A 27,551-nucleotide genomic window follows, 5' to 3' on the forward strand; every position below is an offset into this window, starting at 1 on the left:
CCCTTCATTCATTCACTCAACAAACATTTACTTATCCTATGCCAGGTACTGTGCTAGATACTGGAGATCAAATGGTGAACAAACTAAACTTTGTAGCAACCCCTGTGGAACATTCAGTTTAGCGAGGCAGTTACACACTTGTCAAATAATCTGGCCTCCCAGAGGAAGTAATGTTGGAGCTGGGGGGTGAAGGATGAGAACGAGTTCCTGTGGCAAAAGGGGAGAGAAGAGTTTTCCAGATGGGGAAGAGCAAGTGATCCCAAGGTAGGAGGGAGCATGGCCCTCACACAGAATGTTAATTGTTCAAACCCTGAGGACAAGGGAGGGCCAGGTGCAAGGTCTGGAGCTCAGAAAGACACTCGGCTAGAGGGGTAAAGCTCAGACTCATCCACATAGAGAGGGTAGGAGAAGCACACCCATGTCTCCAGAAGACAGTGCAGAAACAATCAACAATCAAAGGTTGCTGAGAAGAAAGATAATATTCAAAATACAGAAGGATGGCTGGGCTCAGTGGTGGGAAAGGACTGCCCTTTGAGTAGCAGGAGGGAGGGAACAGGTAGACCAGAAACAAATATTAAGCTCTTAGCATTTTTTTTTCCTGGTTCGTTGAATATAAAGATTTGGTGGATCCAATCTCTGCTGGACGATGTAGCCATGGAAACAAGGATATCTGGGTTCATCTGGGTTGGGATATTGTCAGGCAAATGCAACAAAAATGCAGGAAGCAAGAGAAATTAAGGATTCAAAAGAGTCCTTGTAGAATGTAAACTGGGTAAGCAGGGAAATGAGGGAAAGAAAGGGATGATGGGTTGGTAGAAAGTAGCAAGGCCAGGAGATGAGACATTGCAAAGAGGTCAAAGTTCAACCCTTGTGGGGGAAGGTAAACCAGCAGGCTAGACAGAGAGGAGGTCCTGGTAAGAGTAAAGTGGCTGATATGGTGATCAGAAACAGAGCAACTACTGGGGGTTCAAGGTCCAAGGGGTGACTGTGGGAGTGGATCACTCAGCAGAAGGAGACAGGTTCCGGAGATAAGCAGGTTGAAGACCCCAGGTCACCAAGTTGGACAGATTCTCAATGCAAACACTGAGGACACTGGGAAATTGTAAAGGGTTTGTGATGAGGAAGAACACTGTAAGCCGGGTGCCAGATGCTCAGCAGATGAGGGGAAATGACCCTGACAACAGTGGAGAGGAGAGAGGGGGAAAGAATCGAAGAGCACCAGCATGAGGATGTCTTCATTGTATTTTGTTACTGTTGCCTTCTCAGACACCCAGCTGGAGGAGGAGTAATGATGGAGAAGCAAAACTATGTCCCAGGCAACAACAATCTCCTCTACCCAGACCCCAAATACATGAGATGTGAGGAGATAATAATGTCACACTTGGCAGGGCGACAAGAGAAGTGGTGCCTCAGGAGAGGACAGGTCTCAATGAAGTCAGCAGGTGAGAAGAGCCTTTTGGGGTGACAGAGATGATACAGCAGAGCATACAATTGTGGTGCAACAGTTGCTCAGGGGACAAAGGAAGTTTGAAAGGTGGGGAAGGGAGAAGTCTGCATCACAGCAGAGAAGGAAAGACCATTATAGAGATCCTGGTGCAGTGGAGGACAGAGGGCAATGGGATCAGAATTGATCAATAAAAGCAGAGATGGCAGATTTAAAGTAAAAATAATTTTGAGAGAAATGCACATAGGTCCCAGTAGCCAGAAATAAACCACTTGGCTGAGGTGGTGGCAGATACCATGGTCTCTATGTGCTACGGTCTCTATGGCTGGATGCCTATCTAGAGAAGGATTTCTCAACCTCGGTGAAATTGACATTTGGGGCCAGATTGTTCTTTGCTATGGGGAGTTGTCCTGCATCTTGTAAGATGTTTAACAGGATCCCTAGTATCTACTGACTAGATGTCAATAGCACCCTCAACCCCAGGGACCACCAAAAATGTTGGCAGATACTGCACAATTGTACACTGAAGCAAAATTGTCTCCCACTGAACATCACTGATCAAGAGCAACAGACTCAGAGCTGTACCGGCTGTCGCAAGGCCTCCCTCCATTTCTTAACATATTTTTGGAAATGGTCAACTCTAACAGCTTCAGAGTTGTGGAAGAAAGCTGGTCTCATCATTTCATAGATATACCCAGTTCTTAGTTAATAAAAAAAAAAGTATTTCCTATGTCTCATACCCCTCTTATTCTTTGCTTTGAAGATCCTTTTGACTGTTTCCTCAGAGGATGATAGAGACTTGCCTCCACCAAAAATATTAAAAAAAAAAAAAAATGCCCTGTACTTTCTTATTGACTGCACCCTCAGTTTTGGGAATGTGCCAAGTTTCTTCCTGCCCCAGAGCATTTCCGCAAGTCATTCCATGCTTCAGATCTCAGATTACAGAGCCTTCTTCAGGAAAATGTTTCCTTATTCTATCAACCCTGTACTTTTCCTTCAAAGCACTTTTCACAATTTGCATTGTTACTGGATGTGATTTGCTGACTGTTTCCCCCAAAGAATATACATTTTATGAGGGCAGGAACCTTATCTGTTTTATCCACTGATGGATCCTCGGCATCAAGTACACTGCTTGGCTCAATAAATATCTGTTAAATGAATTATTAAATGTTATGAGTGTTTTGAGCATACATCTCACACTCCCCAAAGTGACTGCTTTAAAGGGGATGATAGTCATATATAAGTATAGTTATCTGTATAACTATACTTATATATACCTTTATAGGTATATATACCTATACCTTTATATACCTTTATAGAAGTATACTTTTTTTTGAGATATCCCAAATAAGAAAAGGACAGTAAGTCGTATCATTCAAAGAACCATGGAATGTACCTAGGTATGACCAGTAAATAGATCACAGTGGCTAACCCATGTGCTACAATACTAAACTCACACACACTCTGACTGGTTTGCTTAATTCCTTCACATATGTGTTGAGCCCTGCTCTGCACTCAGCCCTAGGATGCACAGTGTGACTATTTCAGGGCTCACGACACCAAACAAGGAAGCATCCTAGAGGGCCAACCTCAGGCAGCGTTCAGACGGCATTCTCCAGCTGGGTTCCTCAGGATCTCAGCCTTAGCAGTTTGAAAGCATTCCAGCTGAATAAAAAGACAAGAAAGAAAAGCACAGTGAGCTAAAGGCAAAAAAAGCACACTCTGGGCCTTCATGATGCAAATGCTTTGGAATCCCAAGGAGGCACCCAGGGGAGTTTTATAGTCAAGATTCAACATTTCGACTGAAAGCTCTTTCATAAGCAATGGTTCGGGATGTTTTTAAGTTTTTTTCACTTCGCTGGAATTTCAGGGACTAAGTAGTAAAATGTGCCTGAGAACCAACAATAGCTAAATTAAGGGTTACAGTAAAAATTAAAACATCGGATGGCCAAAGAGAAAAAATAAGATTTGATAAAATAAAGCTACGAAGGTCTTAACTACAAATACTAGTTGACTTGTCCTTTATAGCAATTTTACTTTCATCCAAACATGAATATTAATCATGAATAGGATTAACAAATACATAAATATGATTAAACATGAATATGAATCATGTGTGTCTTGGCTAAGTATTTACAGAAGGATAATTTTCTTTTTTTAAAAGTACTTTGAGTATTTTTTTAAGATTTATTTATTTTGGGGGTGAGTGGCAAAAAGGCAAAGGAGAGAGTCTTAAGCAGACTGGGCGCTGAGCACAGAGCCCAACATGGGGTTCGATCTCATGACTCGAGATGCTGAAACCAAGAGTCAGATCCTAACTGATTGTCACCCAGGTGCCCCCAGAAAGATAATTTTCTATTCAAGAAGCAGATTTCTGGAAACTAGATGAAAAAAATAACACATAGAGAGGATGAAAATTAGTAGGAAATGGAAAACAGATTCTTATAGGAGCTTTAGGATTAGCATAACTGGAAATAAACAATAGAATAAAGTCGTCAGGCTTGAAATAGCTCCTTGGCTATATACTCTCTTAATCCCACCCCCGCCCCCCACCTCACGGGGCCCCTCCCAGCCTTTGTTTTCAATCACTGATGTAACTCTAAACAGAAAAGTAAATTATCCGAATGGTCTGGGACGTGGTCCATGAATCTGCTTTACAACTCTTCTTTGTGGGTCTAGCTCTTGTTTTCTAATACACTCAAGTGGCAAAATTAATTCTAATCTGGATAATCTTAAACAGGGCTCCCTTCCGCCTCAATTTTATTTTGAAAAGTATAACAGTAATATATTAAACTGCACCTATTTCTGCTAATTCATATAAAAGAGAGAGCTATGATTTCCAACCTAACTAAAATATAGTATTTGTTATATTGTATACAGACCTGCAGTTGGTATGGCTGTATAGTAATACATGTGGATATATCACAATTTAAATATTCCATTGTTCCTGAACATTAGGTTCTTTTGAACATTTTCATACAATTGTATTTTTTATTTCTGGTTTTCTTTAATTATAGAAAATAGGATAAAAAAAGAAAATAGGATGTCTAGACTTACATTTTGTCCTAATTTAAGTTTTGACAAACCTAAAAATGAGCATCATTTTCAATTGATCCAGTATGACTGAGCAGTACAGAGGCTCAGAATTATTCAAGGCACGTTGTTTAATTAGCTGAGAGACTTTCTTAGCAACCTATCACTGCTACAGTTTCTTTCCAGAATCTAGGTTATAAACTCCAGGCTCTTACAGGCTAACATAAACACTAACAGAGATGGACACTTGAACTTTAAAATGGCAAAATAATATTTACTATTATAGAGAGGTGGAAAAAAAACCCTTATCTTTCTGAAAGTCTTATAAATGCTCCCAATAACTGGACAAATGGAGAACAAGAATCCTAAAAATTAAAATAATCCCAAATTAAAGGACACATTTAACTTGATATTTTTCAAACATTCCAAATATAATTAGAAATCATAAGATAAATTAAATTCCCTTACTATTTGGAGACCAACTCACTAAATTAGCTCTCCTCAGTAATTATCTAATTAGGGGCACCTGGGTGGCTCAGTCAGTTAAACATCCGACTCTTGATCTCAGCTCAGGTCTTGATCTTAGGGTCGTGAGTTCAAGACCCACACTGGGCTCCACATGGGTATGGTGCCTACTTAAAAAATAAAAATTAAAAAAATAATAAAAGAAATTATCTACTTAGAATAGTTTATATTCTACAAAGTTTAGTGAAATGGACACCATTTTAAAGGTGAATTAAAATGAATTAAAGGATGAGTCACCTCTGAAAAGGCTTATTGTTATTTCTTATTTACTATTTTTACTATGTTATTTACTATTTACTATATATACTTTTATATAAATTGTGTCCTTGGATTATAATCTTGGTTTGGTATAAGCAACATTTGTTTTTATATTTTAAGTTTATTAGCTATACTTTATATTTTAAGTTTCCCTTACGTGAAATGTGTCTACTTCACTCAGCCAGACCCTTCTCCCTCCTCCTGCTTCCTTGCATTTTTCCTATGGGGGGCGGGGAGAGGGGAATGTGGATTTCTTCCTAACTCAGGGCGCTTACCTCTTCCCATAAGCCCAAGGAGATCCAGGCCAGTCTCCTGCCTTTTCCTTCCTCAGAATCCAGACATGGACTCAGGGCAAGACCAGAAATGGATTGCAAGGGCCCCAGGAGCAGAATGATGAGAAGAAAGGCTAGCGTTGGTTTTCAGGTGTCTAGCTCTCAGGGCTGCTCACAGCCCATTAGAGATATAATCACACAAACCCAAAGGGTAGTGCTATATGGGACTGGAAGCATATGAGGTAGTTCTTTCTCCGTGAATTAAGAGTAATTACATTCAAGGTCCCTTTCTGAGCCCAAAGGCATCACAGGATGACTATTCTATGAGTTCCAGAATGTACTCATCTCAGCCTCCCATATGCGTGATCCCCAAACTATGAAGGTAACACATTCCCCTCCACAAATGAGCCTTTGTGATCACCTGCATAAAGAGCATGAGATTCTGATCTCTACTTCCACTTGGGGCAGAATGCTCCTCCCAGCCTTGCCTCACTTTAGGGACCAGCACTCCTGAGGTCGGACATCTCCCTTGGCTCACCTTTTCCCTAAACGGGGTCCACACAGGGTCTCCACCTCAAGTCCTGGGCATCCACCAGTCAGCCCAAGATCAAATTAAACCCCTGGGGAACACCCCCATCATCAGTGCTATACCTTTAGGATAGAATTCAGATGTAGCTTGATCAAAAATACCTCCAAAGTTTCGGAGATTATTTTGAATGATTCATAAAATAAATATTTATTGAGAAACTACTTTTTTATGTAAGGCCCAGAGCTGAGTTCCGAGGAAACAATAGCTAATACGTGAGTTCCTCCTTTCATAGGGCTGACAGTGGGCCATGGTGGACAGCATGGAGTGACTTGAGAGTATTTTAGCCTTCACAATCATCACTGATCTCTTCTCAAAGCCATCCCAAGTAAGCACACCACCCAGAGCACAGCGTGCTCTGCTTCACAAACACAGCCTCGCGACCAACTCCTAGCCCTTTCCTTCTAAACAAAAGGCTGCCCTCAGCCCCATCCTGGCCACTGCCAGGGCCCATATAATTCATTCTTTCATCATAATTGTGATAAATGCAATGGACTCTAAGCACAGTTTCCCCATCCTAAAAATAGTAACACCTCCCTCGTACTATTGTTGTGAGGATTAAACAAATGGAAATTCTCAGAAACTACCTGTCACATGATGTCAGCTGTTATTATTGTTGTTGTTTTATTGTTATTTATGATTATTGTTTTAATACAGCAGAGGACTTGGCTCATCCTGTGTAATCAGGGAATGGATTTCCCAGAGAATGGAACATCTGCGCTGATCTCTAAAAGGTAATTATTACCTGGGGGAGTGAGTAGGGGGAAGAGTTGTTCAGAGGTACCCTGGGCAGAGTCAATAGCCTATGCAAAGGTCCTAAGGCAGAAAGAAGCAGGAGCCTATTAGAGGCCAGAGGGCACACCACACAAGCAGTATTAAGAATATTGGTCTCAGGGCACCTGGATGGCTCAGTCAGTGGACCTTGTGACTCTTAATGTCAGGGTCATGAGTTTGAACAACACATTGGGCAGAGAAATTACTTAAAAAAAAAAAAAAGTAATATTGGTCTCTATCCTAAAATCAGTGGGAGTCCACAGAACATTTTAAAGCAAGAGACTGGCACGATGAGATTTGCATTTTAAAAAGATGGTTCTGGCTGTGGTTTGAAGGTTATTGGAAAGGTGCCAGAGTTCCCAAAGGAACAAAAGGGAACCTCCTAGTCTTTGGCCCACTGTATAAGAGTAATCAGCAGTTCACAAAATTAACCTCTCCCCAACATCAAAAGCCCTCTGGTTTCCTGTCTGAAGGATAGCATCTACTTGCCCTCATCAGATATTATCCTGACCAAAAATGCCAAGTACTTGTCTCCTGGGCCTTATACATGGTTGGCACTAACTCATTGGTTGGCTGACATTGAATTCCCTGTTCAAGTGGGCTGAACTCTCCCCTTCTGTGATTGGTAAGTTCAATGGTGGTATCTAAGGAGAAACCTTAAGGTAGGGAGAAAGAGAGACCAAGTGTCAAGTTCCTTATCTCACCAGACCCCAGTCGGTCTCCTCATATGCATGAACTTGGTACTTTTGTAGAGTGGACACCTGGTATTATGCCTGCCCAGCCTCCCACAAGGTTCTGTTGGCAATCAAGCACCTCCCACCACCAGGCCTTCACTAATTGAGACTAACCCCAAGCTGAGCTAATCAGAGCCCTTCTCTGGGATTCAGAATTGGAACCATCAGTCTCCAGATCAGTGGGGTTGCTCACTGGCGCATAGAAAACAATACAGGAAATGATATTGGTGGCTCTTTTTATACTAATCCTATCTCTACTTAAAATTTTGACATTTTGCATATCATCAGTTTTGAAACATTGCATTAAAATATTATTTACTTTGAGAAGATCTGGTAGATATAGACAAGGGAATATAACCCAGCCATAAAAAAGAATGAAATCTTGCCATTTGCGATGAGGTGGATGGAGCTAGGGAGTATTATGCTAAGTGAAATAAGTCAGAGAAAGACAAATACCATATGATTTCACTCATATGTGTTATTTAAGAAACAAATGAGCATAGGGAAAAAAAGAGAGAGAGAGGGGCATAAACTATGCAACAGACTCTTAACTGTTGAGAATAAACTGATGGTTAGCAGAGGGGAGGTGGGAGCGAGGACGGGTGAAATAGGTGATGGGGGTTAAGGAGTGCACCTGCTGTGATGAGCACCAAGTGATGTATGGACGTGTTTAGTCACTAAATTGTATGCCTGAAACTAATATTACACCGTATATGTTAACTGGAATTTAAATAAAAACTTAAAAATAATACAAGTTAATATATGAACCTTTAGGGGGATATTGCACAATCTATGTATGATAGATTGTACTTGATTAAAAGTTGAAAAATATCAAGGTCTTATTGAGACCACAATTAAATAATCTTTTAATCTGTATAAATCTCATTTAAATAAGTGAAAGTAAGATGCATGCTTATTTTATAGAATTTAACATTTTTATCTGCTTAGCAAAAATTGAAGCTGAACAGATGATTTATCAGGTGAAACAATTAAACCAGATATTGGTAGAACTGAATAAAATGCTGCAAAAACTTAAAAATATGTATATTATTTACCTTGATCACTGAGTTTTCCAGTACTCTCTTAAATTCTGCACCTCACCTGTCTCGTCTTAGTCTCAGCTCTGTTTTCTGCCATGTGGATTAGGAAACCAAGAAATTATGCAGGGGAAAGAAGCAGGTATACAGAGAAAAAGAGGCAAGAGATGGAAAGAGAGGACACTCTGGACCTTCCATGCATTCCTCCCCCTGGGGATTCATGAAACAACGCAGATCCTCATAACAAATTCCTTGTTTATTTAAGCTAACTCAACTGGGGGTTAAAAGATTCCCAAGAAATTCAATTAAGGTCCTACATAAGATTTTGTTTGGGAAAAAAGGGAGGAACCTTGCTGCTTTAAAAACACAGGAGACACACATATTCATTTATTTTGAGCTTATCTGAAAACCTGAGCATCATTTAAATTTTAGCTATTTTAGCTAGTGTTTCTAGGGGAAAATGCACTCCAAGGACTCCCCAGAAACCAGGTTTAGATAACTAATGTACATAGATTTATGACATTTAGTGCTGTTTCCTCTACATTCTTTAAAAGACCAAGCTCCTAAAGACTCGGTTTTTTAACTGGTTTTCCACACAACAAGGAGGCAAATGCTATTTATGCCTGTGGCTTTGTGGTCAGCCACTGAATGTATAAAAATATTATTTTGGTAAAGAGAGAATTTGCTAACATCATTTAAAGGCATAAAATATATTTATAAAAATAGTTAAGAAAATGTGCTTAAATTTTAAGTGTCTTTTGATCAGTTTCCCAGCTCAGGTTAATGAACTTGGGAAAGAAAGAAAGGATTTCTTCTGTAGCATAACTCCTATAAAAACACAAGGTAGATACAATGCTTCCCATTTATCAGTGTAAAGATTGGCTGCGATACTTCTTTAAAACATGCAATGTCCCCCAAAAGTGTAGTAACACACACTTCAGTCTTTGTAGCTAAAAATACAACCAAATAAATGTAGCTTGCAAACACAAAATAAAATAAATACTTTACAAAATGGAGCCATAGGGGCACCTCGGTGGCTCAGTTGTTAAGCGTCTGCCTTTGGCTCAGGTCATGATCCCAGGGTCCTGGGATCGAGCCCCACATCAGGCTCCCTGCTTGGCAGTAAGTCTGCTTCCCCTTCTCCCACTCCCCCTGCTTGTGTTCCCTTTCTCGCTGTGTCTCTCTCTGTCAAATAAATAAAATCTTTGAAAAATAAAATTAAATAAATAATAAATAAATAAATAAATAAAATGGAGCCATATTCATATGTCAACTTGATGTCATGTGACCAAGGGCTAGTTACTTAACCTTTTTCAAATCTCAATTTTGTCATTTTCCAAAAATACAGATAATACCACCTTGTCACAGGGCTGTTATAATGCATGGCACATAAATCACAGGGTCTCAGTAAACATCAGTGTGTCTCTCTTTATCATACATACAAATATGAATCACACAATGAATTGCTCAGATGACAGGTATGTAGGTGAACTTTTACTTTTGTTTCATTTTTTTGCTAATGTAGTTTACATGTTAAGTATAAATTTTTTTTAATGCCAAAAATATGTATAACAGCAATCCTCCCAAGACTGTTCTTCTAGAATACTGTGCAGCTTGGGATGATTCTGGGCCCCCCTCCAAGCTCTCCAGCAGAAGTTTGCATTCATCTCAGGAAATGCAGCAAACATTTCTCAAAGTGACAGTAATTCTTCAACATATCAAAATTATTCACTGGCCTCGCCCCTAGGAAATGTTTGTTGGTAGAATCCTCTCTTTTACTGATGAGTTTCTTTTTCAAATAAAATCTGCTTGGTACAGAAGATTGATAAGGTTGAACCTTTATAGTTTTATTTTTATTAAAATGTTTCAGGGTTGCCAGAGCTTTGCTTAGATTTTTTTGAACATTGAAAATACAGTATTTTCAAAGGAAAAAAAAATCTTATTAAACCATAATAGTGTGAAAGGGAAAAGAAAAAAAAAGTATCTTATAGGTTACAAGCAAAAGAAAGACCAGATAGAGTAATCTAGGTTAATACAATTAAAAAATATAAGATGTTAAAAATTAAGCTACCTTAATCACACCACTTAGGTGTACTTGCAAAGAAAGCCTAGATGAATTAATTTTGGTTAATAAAATCAACAAGCATAACTAAACCAATTAAGTGTAATTAAGATATACACCAATCTTACCAATATATAAGAAGTTTATTCTTGTTACTACTGTGTATTTATTTAATAATAGTTTAGTATGATGCTTTTAAAAATACCTATTTTAGGGCACCTGGGTGGCTCAGTTGGTTAAGCGACTGCCTTCGGCTCAGGTCATGATCCTGGAGTCCCAGGATCGAGTCCCGCATCGGGCTTCCTGTTTAGCGGGGAGTCTGCATCTCCCTCTGACCGTCCTCCCTCTCATGCTCTCTCTCTACCATTCTCTCTCTCTCTCAATAAATAAATAAAAATCTTTAAAAAAATCTAAAAAATAAAAATACCTATATTAGGGTGCCTGGATGGCTCAGTCAAGCGTCTGCCTTCACCTCAGATCATGATCCTAGAGTCCTAGGATCAAGCACGGAGTCAGATTCCCTGCTCAGTGGAGAGTCTGCTTGTCCCTCTCCCCCTGCCCCTCCACCCCACTCATGCTCTCTTTCTCAAATAAATAAAAATAAAATCTTTATAAAAAAATAAAAATACTTGAGGATTTTAAAAAAATATTAGTTATTCTTGATCCCAGCAATTTATAGTAATTAAAGGGAATTATCACCAACTTTTTTTAAGGGGGGGAGGGACCAAGGGGGAGGGAGAGAATCCTAAACAGGCTCCACACTCAGCACAGAGCCCGACTTAGGGCTTGATCTCACAATCTCGAGATCAATGACCTGGGCTGAAATCAAGAGTCAGAGGCTTAACCGACTGAACCATCCAGGTGCCCCTCACCAGCTTTCAAGCAGGCAGAAGTAAAATGCAAGAGATACAGGGCTGATTTATAGGAAGAAAGCCAAGAGATTTCAAAAATATGAAACATAGCTATAAGTCTTTACTATGAAAAACTAGTTACATTAGATGATTCTTCAATAAACTGAAGGGCCTGTTGACCCCAATCAACAAATTACATCAAGTTAGTATGACTTAGAAGGAAATGTTACTTCTAAGCATAAAAGAATTAGGACACATGCAACAGTCCCAATCATTATTTTATTAATATATTACATATGGTGATAATTTATCTTTAATGTTTATTATTTCATAAATTGGTATATTTTTAATACCAGTAAGTTAGTATATTTTTCACACTGATACATCACTGTGTGGTGTCTAATAAATGATATGAGATATCCCTTTAGTCTGAAAGGCAAACATCTAAGGGTACTTCACTGGCATACTTTATTATAGAGAATATTCATTCCTGAAAATTAACAAGGACACTTGCCCTTTCAGAGAGTAAAGATAATTAAGCTCTCCCTCTAATAAAAAGAAATGAGATGACTTAACTGTAACATAAAAGGTCCAATGTGTGATTAAAGTGCAGTTTACTACCTCGATAGAAATTTAGGCCAAAAGAACAAAATTGCCCCATTCTTACAAAACCTTACAACCCTTTTAATATATAAAATAAAAGATTTAATCATTCACAACATAGTCCTGAGATCATAACTTTAAGACCTTTCTATTAAACAACTGCTATTATAAGTTTTAATTAAAAATAATCCGGGGGCATCTGGGTGGCTCAGTTGGTTAAGGGTCTGCTTTTGGGTCAGGTCATGATCTCAGGGTCATGGGTCAGGCCCTGCGTTGGGCTCCCTGCTCAGCGGGGAGCCTGCTTCTCCCTCTCCCTCTGCCCCTCCCTCCCCACTCATGCTCTCTCTCTCAAATAAGTAAATAAAATCTTTAATAAAAGTAAAATAAAAAATAACTCAAAATAATCACCATTTTGCCTCCTACCATGAGCCAAAAGCTTTCTTTGACTACTTGTACACTAAGAAGTACTTTCCATGCATGATCTCATTTAATCCTCTCCATAACTTTATGTGGATAATATTATTACTGTCACTTTATTGACAAGAAACCTGGTGAGTACGTAACTCACCCAAAGTGACAGGACTGGGAAGAAATTGATAGTGCTGGGGATTAAATCCTAGTCTGTGTGACTCCAAAACTTGCCATCTTAATGATTCTGCTCTACTCCCAAACCTTATCAAAAACCATAAAACTACTACTTTTACCAACATATCAAGATCAAAAATGTATAGATTCGATGAAAATTATAGAAGAAATATAACCAGTAAGTTCTTAACAATGTAAGACATAATTATGTATATAATGATAAGCTGAGTTATAATCCTATGAGAGAGGGGGGAAAAAATTAGAGAGGGGAAAAAAGTTAAAGACCTTTTGCAGACAGATCTCACCAAAGGTTGCCAGGAGACAATCAGTGTAAGTTGGCCCTGCACAATCATCCCAGATAAATAGAATGGGAGCAAGCAAACTCTATAAATTATGGAACACACTGAAGCATCAGTTGTTTTAACAAAGGTGACAGACAGGTAACCACACCTCTAATAGTTAGGAGAGTCAACATCCACGAAGCACACAGAGCAGAGCTTCCAGGCCTTCTGCACTATTTAATGGTGACATATTTGAAAGCAAAGCATCTACAGCCGTGCTTGGTACACAGTGGTACTCAATCAACATTAGCTTGACTCTCCTTCCCCGCCTCCTGGGTGGAAATATCCTGGATGGAGGGCACACTCTGCAGAAGTACTGATAAGAGCAGAGCTCGGAGAGAAACTGAACGTGCTGGATGACACAGTCAGCCTCAGGTAGAATCTGACACGAGGAGGTTAGCAGGGATCAAGAAATGTTCCTGTATTTCACTAAAAAATTAATTATCAGAATCGAGGAAGGATAACTCAAGAGTCACATGAGGAATTTATACAACTCTGAAGAGTTGTCAAATGCATGAGATAGAAGACGATTCGTTAATATTTTCAATATATAAAGTATTTACACATCAATAAGGAAAAGATGAATAGCTCCATAAGAAATAAAGGACAAGAACATAAACAGACAAATCACTGAAGTAGAAATATAAAGGAACAGTAAACATAAAAATGTTCTCTCTGGTTAGTAATAAAAATGCAAATAAATCAACAATAAGATGCCATTTCCTACCAATCACCTTGGTAAAGAATGATGATGGCTCATGGGAACAAGGAAAATGATGCTCTTATTCACACAGGCAGGTGTTTATATGGGTACTTATTCCAGAGGGCAATCTGTAAATATGTATCAAAGGCCTTAAAATGGGCAAAGCCTTTGATCTAGAATTTCCACATCTAAAAACCCACCCTATGGAAATAGATAAGTGTGCAAAGGTATATGTACAAGGGATTTCACTGGAGAATTGTTAATATGAGCAAAAACTGGAAGCAATCTGTATGTTAGGGAATGAGTTAGTGTTTATCTTACAATTAAAAACCAAGCAATAATTTAAAATGATGATGTAGATACATGCTTATTAACATGAAAAAATACATGTTTTAAGAGAAAAACGAGTAATAAATCAATATATATTATAGTATGTAAAACTGCATTTGTAAAAATACATATTTTAGATACTAACAATTACTATTGTCATGTGCAAGATTTTGAAACTTTTAGTCATCTGTATTCTTCTAATGTTTCTACAATAAACATACACTTTAATGTACGTTATTAAAAGCAAGGGTAGGGGTGCCTGGGTGGCTCAGTCGTTAAGTGTCTGCTTTCGGCTCAAGTCATGATCTCAGGTCCTGGGACCGAGCCCTTCATCGGGCTCCCTGCTCGGCAGGGAGCCTGCTTCTCCCTCTCCCACTCCCCCTGTTTGTGTTCCCTCTCTAGCTGTGTCTCTCTCTGTCAAATAAATAAATAAAATCTTTTAAAAAAAATTAAAAAAATAAAAGCAAGGGTAAACAAGAAAAGGAGGTTTCCATTTGTGTCCCAATTCAGTACTTACCAGGCATAACTTTAGGCAAGTCAATTAATTCCAAGACACAGCTTCTTCATAGACAAAATTGGGACAATAATAAACTATACCTCTCAGGGCCAGTTTGGGGATAAAACTAAAAGCAAAAAAGCACTTTCAAACTGTAAGGTACTTGATAAATATTGGTTGTTCTTACTAGCTGACAGAAAGTCCAATGAAAGACAACCCATAGTACATGCACCCTGATGTTTGTATCAGCAATGTCCACAATAGCCAAACTGTGGAAAGAGCCAAGATGTTCATCGACAGATGAATAGACAAAGAAGATGTGGTGTATATATACAATGGAATATTATGCAGCCATCAAAAGGAATGAAATCTTGTCATTTGCCACAGCGTGGATGGAACAGGAGGGTATTGTGCTGAGCGAAATAAGTCAATCAGAGAAAGACATGTATCATATGATCTCACTGATATGAGGAATTCTTAATCTCAGGAAACAAACTGAGGGTTGCTGGAGTGGTGGGGGGTGGGAGGGATGGGGTGGCTGGGTGATAGACATTGGGGAGGGTATGTGCTATGGTGAGCACTGTAAATTGTGTAAGACTGTTGAATCACAGACCTGTATCTCTGAAACAAAAAATATATGTTAAAAAAAAAAGAAGAAGATAGCAGGAGGGGAAGAATGAAGGGGGGGGAATTGAAGGGGGAGACAAACCATGAGAAACTATGGACTCTGAGAAACAGACGGAGGGTTCTAGAGGGGAGGGGGGTGGGGGGATGGGTTAGCCTGGTGACGGGTATTAAAGAGGGCACATATTGAATGGAGCACTGGGTGTTATATGCAAACAATGAATCATGGAACACTACATCAAAAACTAATGATGTAATGTATGGTGATTAACATAACATAATAGTAAAAAAGAGAAATGAAAGACAACCCATAAAGAGGCTGAAGAAAGAAAAATTGCTAAGACTCTCAGGTGACATCAGGAGAAGGGTGGGGGAAGGGCTGGTCCTCTGCACCTGCACAGGTGATCATGTGTGGCAGTGTAGTTGTCCTTCAGGGCCACTTTACAGGGAGGCCATGGTGATGATGAAGATGACAGCACTCAGTAAGTGTCCAGCACAGAAGTGCTTTCCTTACCTTCTTTAATTCATTAGGCCTTTTACTATCCCCTTTTTATGGACTGGATACTAAGGCATAAAGAGGTCAGGTAATTTCCTGAAAGCCACACAACTGGGAAGTGAAACTAGGCTTCGAACCCAGCAGACTGGCTCCAGAAGCCATCCTCTTAAACACAATTAATACTAACAAAGGTGCTAACAAAGGGAATATAGTCCAGAACACAGTCACACCCTGAGGTGCTGAAGAGATCAAGACCAATAGCTGTGAGGACAAAGTACCAGGGCTGGAGAGCTAAGGCAACATCAACTCCAACTCGAAATGAAGGAAGTTTCCAGTAATCTAAAATGTCCAAAGAGGGGCACCTGGGTGGCTCAGTCAGGTAAGTGTCTGTCTTCGGCTCAGGTCATGATCCCGGGGTCCTGGGATCCAGCCCCGCATCCGGCTTCCTGCTTGGCAGGGGGTCTGCTTCTCTCTCTCTCTCCCTCTGCTCCTCCCCACTGCTCATTTTATCTCTCTCAAATAAATAAATAAAATCTTTTAAAAATTTTAAAAAAATAAAATGGCCAGAGAAAGAATAAGTTATTACACAAGGTAGTATCTTAATCACTGGAAGTCAAAAACGGGACTGTAACACATCTGAGGCTGTTCTGAAGGGAACTCAAATGGCCCTAGGCCTACCTGACCCACAGAAACCACCAGCAGGGGATTAGGACCTGCAACCACCGCTGGCTGGTACCTCCCAAGGAGGTGCCTGCTATGGCTGAAATGTATCCCTGCCAAGTTGACACATCCAAGCCCTAACCCCCATTCCCTCAGAATGTGACTATGTTTAGAGGTAAGGCCTTTAGTGAGGTAATTAAGGTAAAATGAGGTTATCTGGGTGCGAGTCCTTATGAGAAGAGGTCAGGACACATGCAAGCACAGAGGAAATAAGCGTGTGAGGACAGAGCAAGAAGATGGCCATCTACAAGCCAAGGAGCCAGGCCTCAGAAGAAACCAACCCTGCCGACATCTTTATTTCCACTTGCAGCCTCCAGAGCCAACAGAAAATAAATGTCTGCCGTTTAAGCCACCTAGTCTGTGGGATTTGTCAAGGCATCCCTGGCAGACTAATACAGTTCCCGAGCATGCGCACAGCCTGGTAGGAGTGGGGCCTTGCCATCATTCTGCTCCACGGTGGACATGAGCCTTCTCCAGCCACTGCTGACTCCATCTGCCAGTCTCTTCCGAGCTTCTTCAGCTCACAGGCTGTGCCATGCCCACTGACCACCCTGTCTCCAGGGCAGGGAAAGCACATGCTCTGCTCAAAGCTGGGCCACAGGTGACTCTGAAAAGCTACCAACCTCACAGGAGCCCTGGCCTCACGCAGCTGTCTCTCCACTACTGCTCCCCAGGAGTATCTGGCTCCCTGCTTTCACTTTTCCAGTGAGTGCTCACCTTCCTCCATGCATAGCCCCCCTCCCCCACTCCTTGAGGACATTCACTCTGGGGAATTGCACAGACTCCTGGGCATATAGCTGGGTGTTGCACCAAAGCCCTCTCCTTCCTAGGTTTCATAAGTACTGTGGGGACCCGAGCACAGGGATGAGGGCCCAGGGTGTGGAAGAACTGGTCATATGCCTAAAGTACCTGCCACCTTCCAACACTCTGTCTCCAGGGTCAGCCTATGTGCACCTGTAAGCTTTCTGCCTAACTTCAGGTGATTATCTTCCTCAGGGGGTGCCTTCTACCAAGCTGCCTTCTATAGGTAACCCCACCAGTCTGTCACACAATGACCACAAATGTCCCACACTGTTTCCAATTCAGTCCTGCTACCTGATCCACCCACAGAAGGGAGGAACCACCACCCATCTCCACATGCTGGGGGATGTGGGCACCCAGCTGCAGCCAAGATACCCGGGTATGTGGCCCTCAAATGAATACAGGCAAAAGCCCTCAGCCATCTGATCATCTCACTGTTCTGCTTAAAAATGTAGGGATAAAGTCAAATTCCCTTCCAGGGTCCCCTGCCAACACTTCCAGTACTGTGTCCTGCCACTTGACTTCCTGTTTTCTGGTCGGGCATGAAGATCTGCTCATCCATGCGGAACTGTTCTCTCTCTTCAGGGCACTGGTACCTATATCGAGCTCTCCGCCTAGGACTTTCTACCCCTCTGCTTTGCCTGGTTAGCTCCTATTCATCCTACAAATCTCAGATGTCACTTTCTCTGGGGGAGCCTTCACTGATCCCCCCAGGTCTGAGTTAATTACTCTCATACATGCTCCAATAGCACCTACGCATCCATACAGCATAATCAGCACTCTGTGTAATTACTTGTTTGGGGAGACAGAATCTATTGCCTCAGCCTCATTTCTACCCATAGCTCCAACCCCAGGCAGTGAGCTCCTTAAGTGGGGTGAACATTCACCTGAGCGGTAATCACAGTTCTGCCTACTGTCCCTGTGTAATTACTAATTGCACCCCCCAATTGTCCTCTCTTGTCTCCCAGTTTGTATGACAAATTATTTGGTCATCCTGTCTATACAGGCAGGAGCCACATCAATCTTGCCCCCTGTCCTGAGCCCCTTGGGACAACCATTATGCTCACAAAATCCCCAAAGTCAGAAAAAGTAAAAGTACAGTGTATCTCCATTTTAGAATGAAGAACACGAGATCTTAATGCCAGATTATCCACATATATTGAATCACACTGTTTTGGTTTATATTATGAAATTCATGCCCTAGGAAGATGGCCTGAGAGGCTGACTAAAACATGGTGTTTAAGGCAGCTCCTTCCATGACATTAGCACAGCCCTTTTCAGCTCTCACTTTAATTTAATTTCTAGCTCTATCACTCATCTATGAATAGAAACATAAAATGCTTGGATCAGTTACACTGTCTTGTCAAAATAACCTAACCAGCAATTGTAACATCCTAAGGTGCTTTCAAAAAAATTTTGCCATAAAAACTTTTTATTAAAGAATTTCTTCTAGCATACAAATTATTTGTATGATAAATAATTGTATGGCAAAAAAAAAATCAGTGTGACTCATTTACATTATTTTATTTCATTAGAAAACTCTCTATGAAAAAGTTCTTCATCAGACAGTAAAGGAACAGTCTCCTCTGATTAATGATTGTCTTTTAACAGATAGAAAATATATAGCTTACAGTTCCCATAATACAGTTATATTATGATCTAGATACAATCCAAACTCCATTTTCAAATAGAGAAACAGTCTTACTGTTGAATTTTAAAACACAGACTCTTCATTCAAATATCTCCTAAAGGCTTAATATATTTCCAGTAATCACTGAACAAGATGTGATGGCAGACACAAAAGAATTAAAAATAGTCTCTGCCCTTCAAATAACTTACAAAGTAAGACATAACGTCCACATTTGCAGTATCCTAATGGTATAAGATATTTTGAATTTTCTTGGATTGAGTGATGTACAATTTTTTTTCTCATTTTAGATTTCTAAAATTGAGGTGGCACCTTAAATCGATATATTCATTAATATACTACTACTTTTTCCCCTTGAAAAGCTGATGTGTATCTTCTATCTGCAAGAAGCATTAGAATTGGGGAAGCACTATAGTGCAAGTGCCTAAATAAGGAGGCTAGGAGCGCATGTACTATGACATTTAATTCTTACCATGAACTAGCAACATAAGAATTAAATGGGTCTATTTTTCAGAAGAAAAAAGCTGAAGCTGAACAAGCTGAATTGCTTAAGGTAAAACAAACAAACAAAACTGGTAATTGGTCAAGTCCAGACTCAAACCCAGCCCTGTCACACCCTGCTGCACCACACTGCCCTTCCAAGGTCTAGCTGGCTGTCAGCTAGAATGATGGAGGGAGGCTAAGTGGAGGGGCCCCGAAGGATGCAGAGAGAAAGGAGACGGCTTTCCAAATGAGAAATACAACACAGGCAAAGACTTCTGAGCTATGCTTTGGTCAAAGCAGACCCCTATACCAGCTGGAGAAGGAAACAGACATGTATTCCATCTGCTATCTTTAACAGGAAACCCTTTAACCGAAAGTTCTACTTCTACCCATTTTACTGATAATGAAATTGAAGTTGAAAAAAATTAAGAACTTCATGAAGGTCACACAACCAGTATGGAAGCCAGGGTGAAAACCTAGGCAGTCTACCTCCAGAACCTACCCTTTTTATTTTTTTTTTTTAAAGATTTTATTTATTTAATTGACAGGGAGAGAGCGAGAGAGGGAACACAAGCAGGGGGAGTGGGAGAGGGAGAGGCAGGCTTCCTGCCGAGCTGGGAGCCTGATGTGGGGCTCGATCCCAGGACCCTGGGATCATGACCTGAGCCGAGGGCAGTCGCTTAACCAACTGAGCCACCCAGGGGCCCTGGAACCTACCCTTTTTAAACCAGTAAGTTCTCCTGTATCTCCAGCTAGTACAAAAGCTTAACTCAGGAGCCTCCACACTCTTGGGTGTGTTGAGTTCTCATCTGGAAAGCCTGGGATAAACATGCTAATTCTCTGAGACAAAATATTTGGTTTTCCATGAAAACACAGACCTGCCCAGAATGAATAACAGAGAATTTAACCATTCACTAACCATTTTCTCACTCTTGTCACAATGTAACAGACGTTTCAATATAACATTTAAATAGCATTTACCATATACCAGGAATCCTGCAAAGAAGTAAGACTAAAACAACTTCATAAAGCAAAATGTCTGGGTTTTTTTAACATGACAAGCAATAAAAGCTGTAACTTCTTAAAACATAATTTTCTTTAAAAAAAAAGATGTAAGGTAGAAGAAAAGAGGTGGGCATGAGGTTAAGTTCCATCAGCTGGGCTAATCAGCTACACATTAGCTGACATCTTAACTGTGACTTAAAGGGGCAGGGACTGTGTCCCATTCATCTCTGTGTTAGAAGGAGCTTTGCTCTTAGAAGTCTTGCTAATAAGTGAATTTTTATAAATTGTTCTGATTTAGGGAGCTAATGGGCTTTCACCACTGATGCAGAAGTTCCAGACACCTCCAAAAGCCCTTTCCTCTGTCAACTCAAAAGGCATCCTAAGTCTTTTACGGAATATGTACATAATCCTAACAATTTCAAGATATAAAGACCAAAAAGAAATGCAAATTTAATCTTCATTGAAAAATAATATCACTTTAAAACTCTGACTTTGACAAAAACCCTGTGGCTAAGGGTCTCCAATTTTAAGACAATATCCCATTGTCCTGCTTTAAACTTGAGGAGGTAGGTTCAGGACATACTACACCAAAATGTGGCACCTTGGAGTACTGAATTATTACAAGCTGAAGGAAGATGAGAAACCGCATGTGCAGGAGGGACTTTCTGTCATTCTCCAGAAGCAGGTCATAAAAGCCTGATATGAGACGTACCCACCCCATACACAGAGGAAAGGAACATCCTTATCTCCAACATGTCAGGAGGAGCCTGAACAAACAGGCTTTGCTGTTTCTCCCACATTACTACACTTATTTCATACCATGTTTTATCCTAACACGCTTTTCCAAGAATTGTCTCTTTTCGTCAAACTTGGCATAAAAAATGCCCAGATATAATCACTTCTTTGAGACTTCATTTCCTTACAAAGGTTCCCATGTCATGTAAAACTTACATCAAATACATTTGTATGCGTTTATATTGTTAATCTGTCTTTTGTTACAGAGATACAAAGACCTAGAACTCAGAAGGGTAGAGGGAAAAATATTTTTTTCCCTCTACCCACAGAATAGCTAAGCGGCAAGATGAGGCACTGTGAAAATATAAGGAGTACTTGAAATACTAAAATCAAAACTTTATACTTAACAAAGAGAACAGAGAATATTGATTTGAGCAAAAAATTTTAAAGTCAGTATATTTCATTTCAATCATCAGTGGGAGACAATTTTACACTGATTTTTTTTTTTTTTGTCCTTAGTTTTAACTAATACCACTAAGTACCTTTGAGAAATATTCAAAATTTGAGGGGAAATAAAGATAGGAATATTGTGCTTTCTATCCATAAAACCAATTGCACTGTGAAATATCTGTAAACAGTATAAAATCATTAATCTCACTGGGGAACTCTTAAGATACTGTCTTATGAAATTATATGAGAAATGTCGTTAATAATTTGTACAACCGTGTTATGATTCAGTCAAGTGGAAAATATTTATTTTTTAAAAAATAAAAGTGAATTTTCTAAATTTCAACAAATTTGAAATGAGTCAACATTATATAAAAAGATGGTAGCAACAATGGAAATGGACTCAGGGACTCTGGATCTGGGTTAATGAGTAACAGTAACAAGTGTGGATAGATGTGAAAGAGAGCAGAAACAATGTAGCGGAAAGAGAACACTGGTTAACTCGAGTATCAGAGCTAGAGTTCTGAAGACCTGATTCACAAGAAGCGAAATGCAAGAGGATTTTCAGAATACTTACCCATCTGAAAATATTAACTCCCACTATGTACCACTCCCTCCTCTAGGAGACACAGTTTAAAACAAGACAGACAATGTCCCTATTCTGATAGAACTTATATTCTAGGGGAAAGAAACAGCAAATAGGCAAACAAGAAAACACTGGATAGCAACTGGGTGATACGTTGAATAAAACAGCATGATGTGATAGCATCAAAGAGCAGTTAGTGTGAATGGTCAGGGAAAACCTCTGAAGAAATGAAGTTAAATCTAAAATATCACTTGATTATACAAACATCAAAGTACTAAAGAATATTCCAAAGTCAGGGACAAGAAAGTTTTCCACATTATGTTTTATGATTTGAGACATGTTTTGAATTGCTACATGACTTTTTGGCATGAGTCAGAAGAAGAGGAGGAGAGTGGAGTCTGTTTTCTTGGCTCAGTCAATAGGCTTGGGTGAGCTCAAGAAGTGGGAAGATGAATCACAGAATAGTGTGGGGGAGGTCGAGGGGAAAAAAGGCTGTCAAATCCATCATGTTTGATATTTCACAATGACTGAAGTAGAATCCTTCCTTTATCAATCCTAATTTCCCCAAGGCACAAGAGCTAAGATCATATCATGTTGGGGTTCGATTTTAAGTTATTTTCTAATGAAGCTATTATTGCCCTTTGGTGATATCCTAGCCATACATGGGTTGTATAGTATACAGTGTTACATACTATTAGTGAAAATAAAGCCATCATGTTTATTTCATGAAGAAAGCATACCAAAAGTATGTCCCATGATTTCAATAACTATCACAGTAAAACAGGCTTGCCTGTTTTTGTATATCACAAAAATTTTCTTTACATCTCAGAAACCAATGTCTTAGAATATTTTTTTATCCATGCCATTAAAAAAAAAACAACTTTTGGTCTCTCTGGAGAAATTGCTAGGAATGCCATCTATAGTAATCTACCAAGCAGAGGATATGAACCTAATCTCAAGTTAGAAAGCAAGCTAGAAGCAGCAGAGCCAGGACTGGAATCTAGGCAAGTCTGACCAGAGTTTACAATCTCTCACCATGGACTATGTTGCCTCCAGTATTAGCAAGAATAGAAGGACTCCGGGGATTTTCCAGAATGCAAAATCTCTTTTATAATTGCTTAGTAATTTCCAAGATGTTGACTATAATAAATAATATTCTGGAAAATATTTTCAGCATAGCTCTCTCTCTTTTGGACCCTCTAAAATCTAGCCTTGGGTTCCAGAGAGGCATTTAACATGAGGATAAGAGTGCAAATGTTGTAGTCAAACTGTCTGATTTCAACTCCCAGCCCACAAGCAATAGGACCTTGGGCAAGTAAACCCCTCTGTGCCTCAGTTGCCTCATTCTGTAAAATGATGTAAATAACACTACCTACCTCACAACACAGGTGCAAGGATGGGTTTAATGAGTCAATATAAGTAAAGTACTAAGAATAGAAGACTAGTGCTATGAAAATAAAATCTATTAAAGTGATAGCTGTCGTCGTTATTATGCCAGAGTAAAAAGGGGGGCAGACTTCAGCCCTACCTTATCTCCCATCTGTACTCCTGAATTACCATCACTCTGTGTACTGAGGTCTAAGGGAAATAAAAGCCTCAAAGAAGGTGATGTGTAACCCTGTAAAGATTCCTGAAAGACACTGTTCATTACATTCACCATGCAGTGTCCTTTTAATGAGAATCTTGAGAGGGATTTCTTCCTAAACCTAGTATAAAGAAATGAATTATATCAAGCCCGTGAACAATCGATTTTGTTTTATTCATAAATACTTTAAATTAAGTAACTAATCTAATCTAGCTTCACATTTTAAAGTGATATCTAGAATAAAATGTGTTCCCACTCTTAGGAAGCGTCCAGAACCTAATGGTACGCATTTTTCTATTATTGTTCATGGCTCATGTTACGCCTATTCCCTCACTTTTTCCTTGGCCAGTCACTTCTCATTTAAGTTAAACTGTACCTTTTTTTTTTTTTTTAAATAACCAAGTATGAAACAATCTATCTGCAAGAATAGGAAAGGGACAGACAGGAAAATGTAAGAGTGATTATCTCATTAGAACCTATTTCCAGGTCTGTGTCCTGTACCCGGATCTCTGCTCAGCCGGGAATCTGCTTCTCTCTCTCTTTCTCTCTCTCTCTCAAATAAATAAATAAAATCTTTAAAACAAAACAAAACAAAAAAAGAATAGGAAAGGGACAGACAGGAAGATGTAAGAGTGATTATCTCATTAGGACCTATTTCCAGGTCTGTGGGAAAAGGGCTGGAATCTGCTTCTGAGCTTTTGGCCCAGGAAGGGCAAAAACATAGGATGAAAATCACAAATTTGGAAGTGGCCTTCCACTACAGGCCCTCCCCCATACTTTAATCTGCCCAATGATCAATATCATAAAAAAATTCTCCAGGTCCCTATGCCTCACAAAACAAAACAATAAAACACATGGAATAATTCCAAGTTCATAGGCAGTAAAATGACTGATTTTTGACTCAATAATTAACAAGTATCTGCTGAGTGCCCATCCTATCACAAGCACTTCGGATATATTGGCAAACAGAACAGATAAAATGCTTACCCCCCCCTCAAAAAAATGCTTACCCCATTGAGCTTACCTTCTATATAGGAAGACAGATCACAAATAATAAACATGACAAGGAAATAAATTATAGGGTATAAATTATAGGAGGGAGTGCTATGAAAAAAATCAAGTGAGGTAAATAAGATCTAGATGAAGGATTCGTGTAAAAAGTTAATTTTTATCAGAAACTGAAAATAAATACTATCTATAATCCTGAATGGTTAGATTGACTAGAATGGTATACATCAATTAAAACAAAATTAAAAAAAAGATTTTGCCCTAAATAAACTCACACTTTAAATGTCTGAAAAGTTACTAATTCTGTTGATTATGTCTTTGGTAAAATGAATCTTTTCTCATAAATCAAAATAAGTCACCCTATCATTTGTGTCTACTCTTATTTCCCCAGCCATTTGAGTAAGAACTGTACTCCCAGAAACTGTTAAAAGGCATTCCTGTGGAAAGAGCCAAGATGTCCATCAACAGATGAATGGATAAAGAAGATGTAGCATATTATGCAGCCATCAAAAAAAAAAAAAAACAAAATCTTGCCATTTGCCACAACGTGGTTGGAACTAGAGGGTATTATGCTAAGCGAAATAAGTCAATCAGAGAAAGACATGTATCATATGATCTCACTGATATGAGGATTCTTAATCTCAGGAAACAAACAGTGTTGCTGGAGTGGTGGGGCGTGGGAGGGATGGAATGGCTGGGTGATAGACATTGGGGAGGGTATATGCTATGGTGAGTGCTGTGAATTGTGTAAGACTGATGAATCACAGCCCTGTACCTCTGAAACAAATACTACATTTTATGTTAAAAAAGAAAAGGAAAAAGAAAAAGAAGATAACAGGAAGGGAAAAATGAAGGGGGGAAATCGAAGGGGGAGATGAACTATGAGAGACTATGGACTCTGAGAAACAAACTGAGGGTTCTAGAGGGGAGGGGGTGGGGGGATGGGTTAGCTTGGTGATGGGTATTAAAGAGGGCATGTTCTGCATGGAGCACTGGGTGATATACGCAAACAATGAATCATGGAACACTACATCAAAAACTAATGATGTAATGTATGGTGATTAACATAACATAATAAAATTAAATTAAAAAAAAAAAGCATTCCTTCTCTGGGCCGCACCCATACCTATAACCACAGAACCTTGCACTACTCAGGGAAGACCAGCTCATCATTCCAGGGCTGGTCTCAAAGGCTCTCAGACTGTGCTCTCAGCCGCCATTATTCTCATGTGTCCACTCTACGCAGCAATGTCCGTTGCTCAGTCTATCAGTGTGCATACTAAAGGGGCTCAAGCTCAGGCCAAAATCACAGACAATGCCACAAAACCACTTCTCTGAAGAAGCCACTGCCCAAGAGTGCCCTTTCCTAAAGCAACCCAATTCCTAAAGCAACCCAAATTCTAAGTGCCAGCACTGCCAATTCACCAATGCCACTGTCCACTCAGAAGGCCATAGAGGTTTCTTTCAAACAGTGCTTCTGTATCTTTCTTGCTCTTTGTAAAGAATCCCCCTCTTTCTAGGACTTGGACTTGAGTCTGACAATCTGGGCAGCAGACACTGTGCTGTACTTGGAACCAAGCCTTTGCTCTGACACTAGCCCACTGGGCTAGAACTAAGCTTGTAAGCTTTTATGCTCTCTGTGATCTCCAGAAGGGCTTTTGCTACAAGTTCTCCAGATACACCCCTATCTTAGGGTCCATGTTGGGACTTTGGATCTAAGGAAATTGGACATGAGCTTCTAGCTATTCAGAAGGGAGGCAGAGTTATGGGTTATGCGGCATCATGGTAGGCATGGGACAGTGCTACAATTAGCCTTGCTATGCTCTATTCACAACTAGCACAGAGCTGGCACAGCAATGTGCTGGTAACAGGGTAATAATTAAAAACAACAACAAAAAAGTACACGAAACTACATCAGAGTTCTCAAGGAAAAGCTTTCCAAATTAAAACGTTTAGGGTGGTTCATAAGAGATTTATAAATTCAGTACATAAATATTGGAACTATCTAATATAGGGCAGAAGTCATATCCTATACGTGAGAATTTATCAAAATAGTATTATATTCTTAGTGTTATAAACTTAAGAGTAAAGACAATCATTCTTTCAATGAAGAAAATTCTATCTGTCCATTAAAAACAGTTTTTCCTTCCTGTGACTATCTACTCTTCTGATGAAGAGCAGATCCAGAAGATTCCACCAGAGAAAACAGTATTTCTGATATTTTGCCACACATACCAAGAGTATGTTATAGAGTTTTCTGCCACCTCACAGATTTGGAAAGTGTTATGAAATCCTGAAAAAATTTCATGTTCTACCCCAACCTCACAACTTTCTACTAGTGTAACTTGGGCAAATCAATTAGCCTTTCTCAGCCAACACTGACTTCTCTCTAAGACGGGGTAAAACTACCTCCTCCATCATACTTCCAGTGACATTAAATGAAATGGTGAATTTAAAAGTATTCTCTAAACTATGAGGTACATGATGAGCATACAGCATCATCAAACTCATTCTGCTACTGTGGCAGATGGGGCATTTCTCTCCTAACACCCTGAGAAATCTAAGAAAACTGACTTGTTCCCCCAAAACAGCATTCCTCCAGATGCTATTAGATAATTCTATTTTGTAAAGAAGTTTTAAAAGACAACTGAGTACACATGAAGTTCATTATCTCTATAGAGGATTTTTAGCCAGAATATTTGAATAAAACCAGAATGAAAACATTTCATTATTGCCTAGGCTATCCTGGAGAATGCCTTTTATTCTGACACCTTGAATC

The 27,551-nt window shown here is 39.5% G+C and overlaps 1 protein-coding gene across 1 annotated transcript in view; it reads right to left on the reverse strand.

The window, feature by feature from the left end:
* Positions 1-27,551, reverse strand: part of KLHL32 (kelch like family member 32) — a 246,632-nt gene that overhangs the window by 197,565 nt on the left and 21,516 nt on the right. The window contains exon 2 of the mRNA XM_028104188.2: positions 3,034-3,109. Within this exon, the coding sequence (XP_027959989.1) occupies positions 3,034-3,056 (23 nt within the window). The 5' untranslated portion in view covers positions 3,057-3,109. The remainder of the gene's footprint in view (positions 1-3,033; positions 3,110-27,551) is intronic.

The sequence above is a fragment of the Eumetopias jubatus genome, unplaced genomic scaffold (assembly GCF_037043125.1).
Source record: "Eumetopias jubatus isolate StellerSeaLion01/CBP00866 unplaced genomic scaffold, mEumJub1_p1.0 scaffold_6, whole genome shotgun sequence".
NCBI lineage: Eukaryota > Metazoa > Chordata > Mammalia > Carnivora > Otariidae > Eumetopias > Eumetopias jubatus.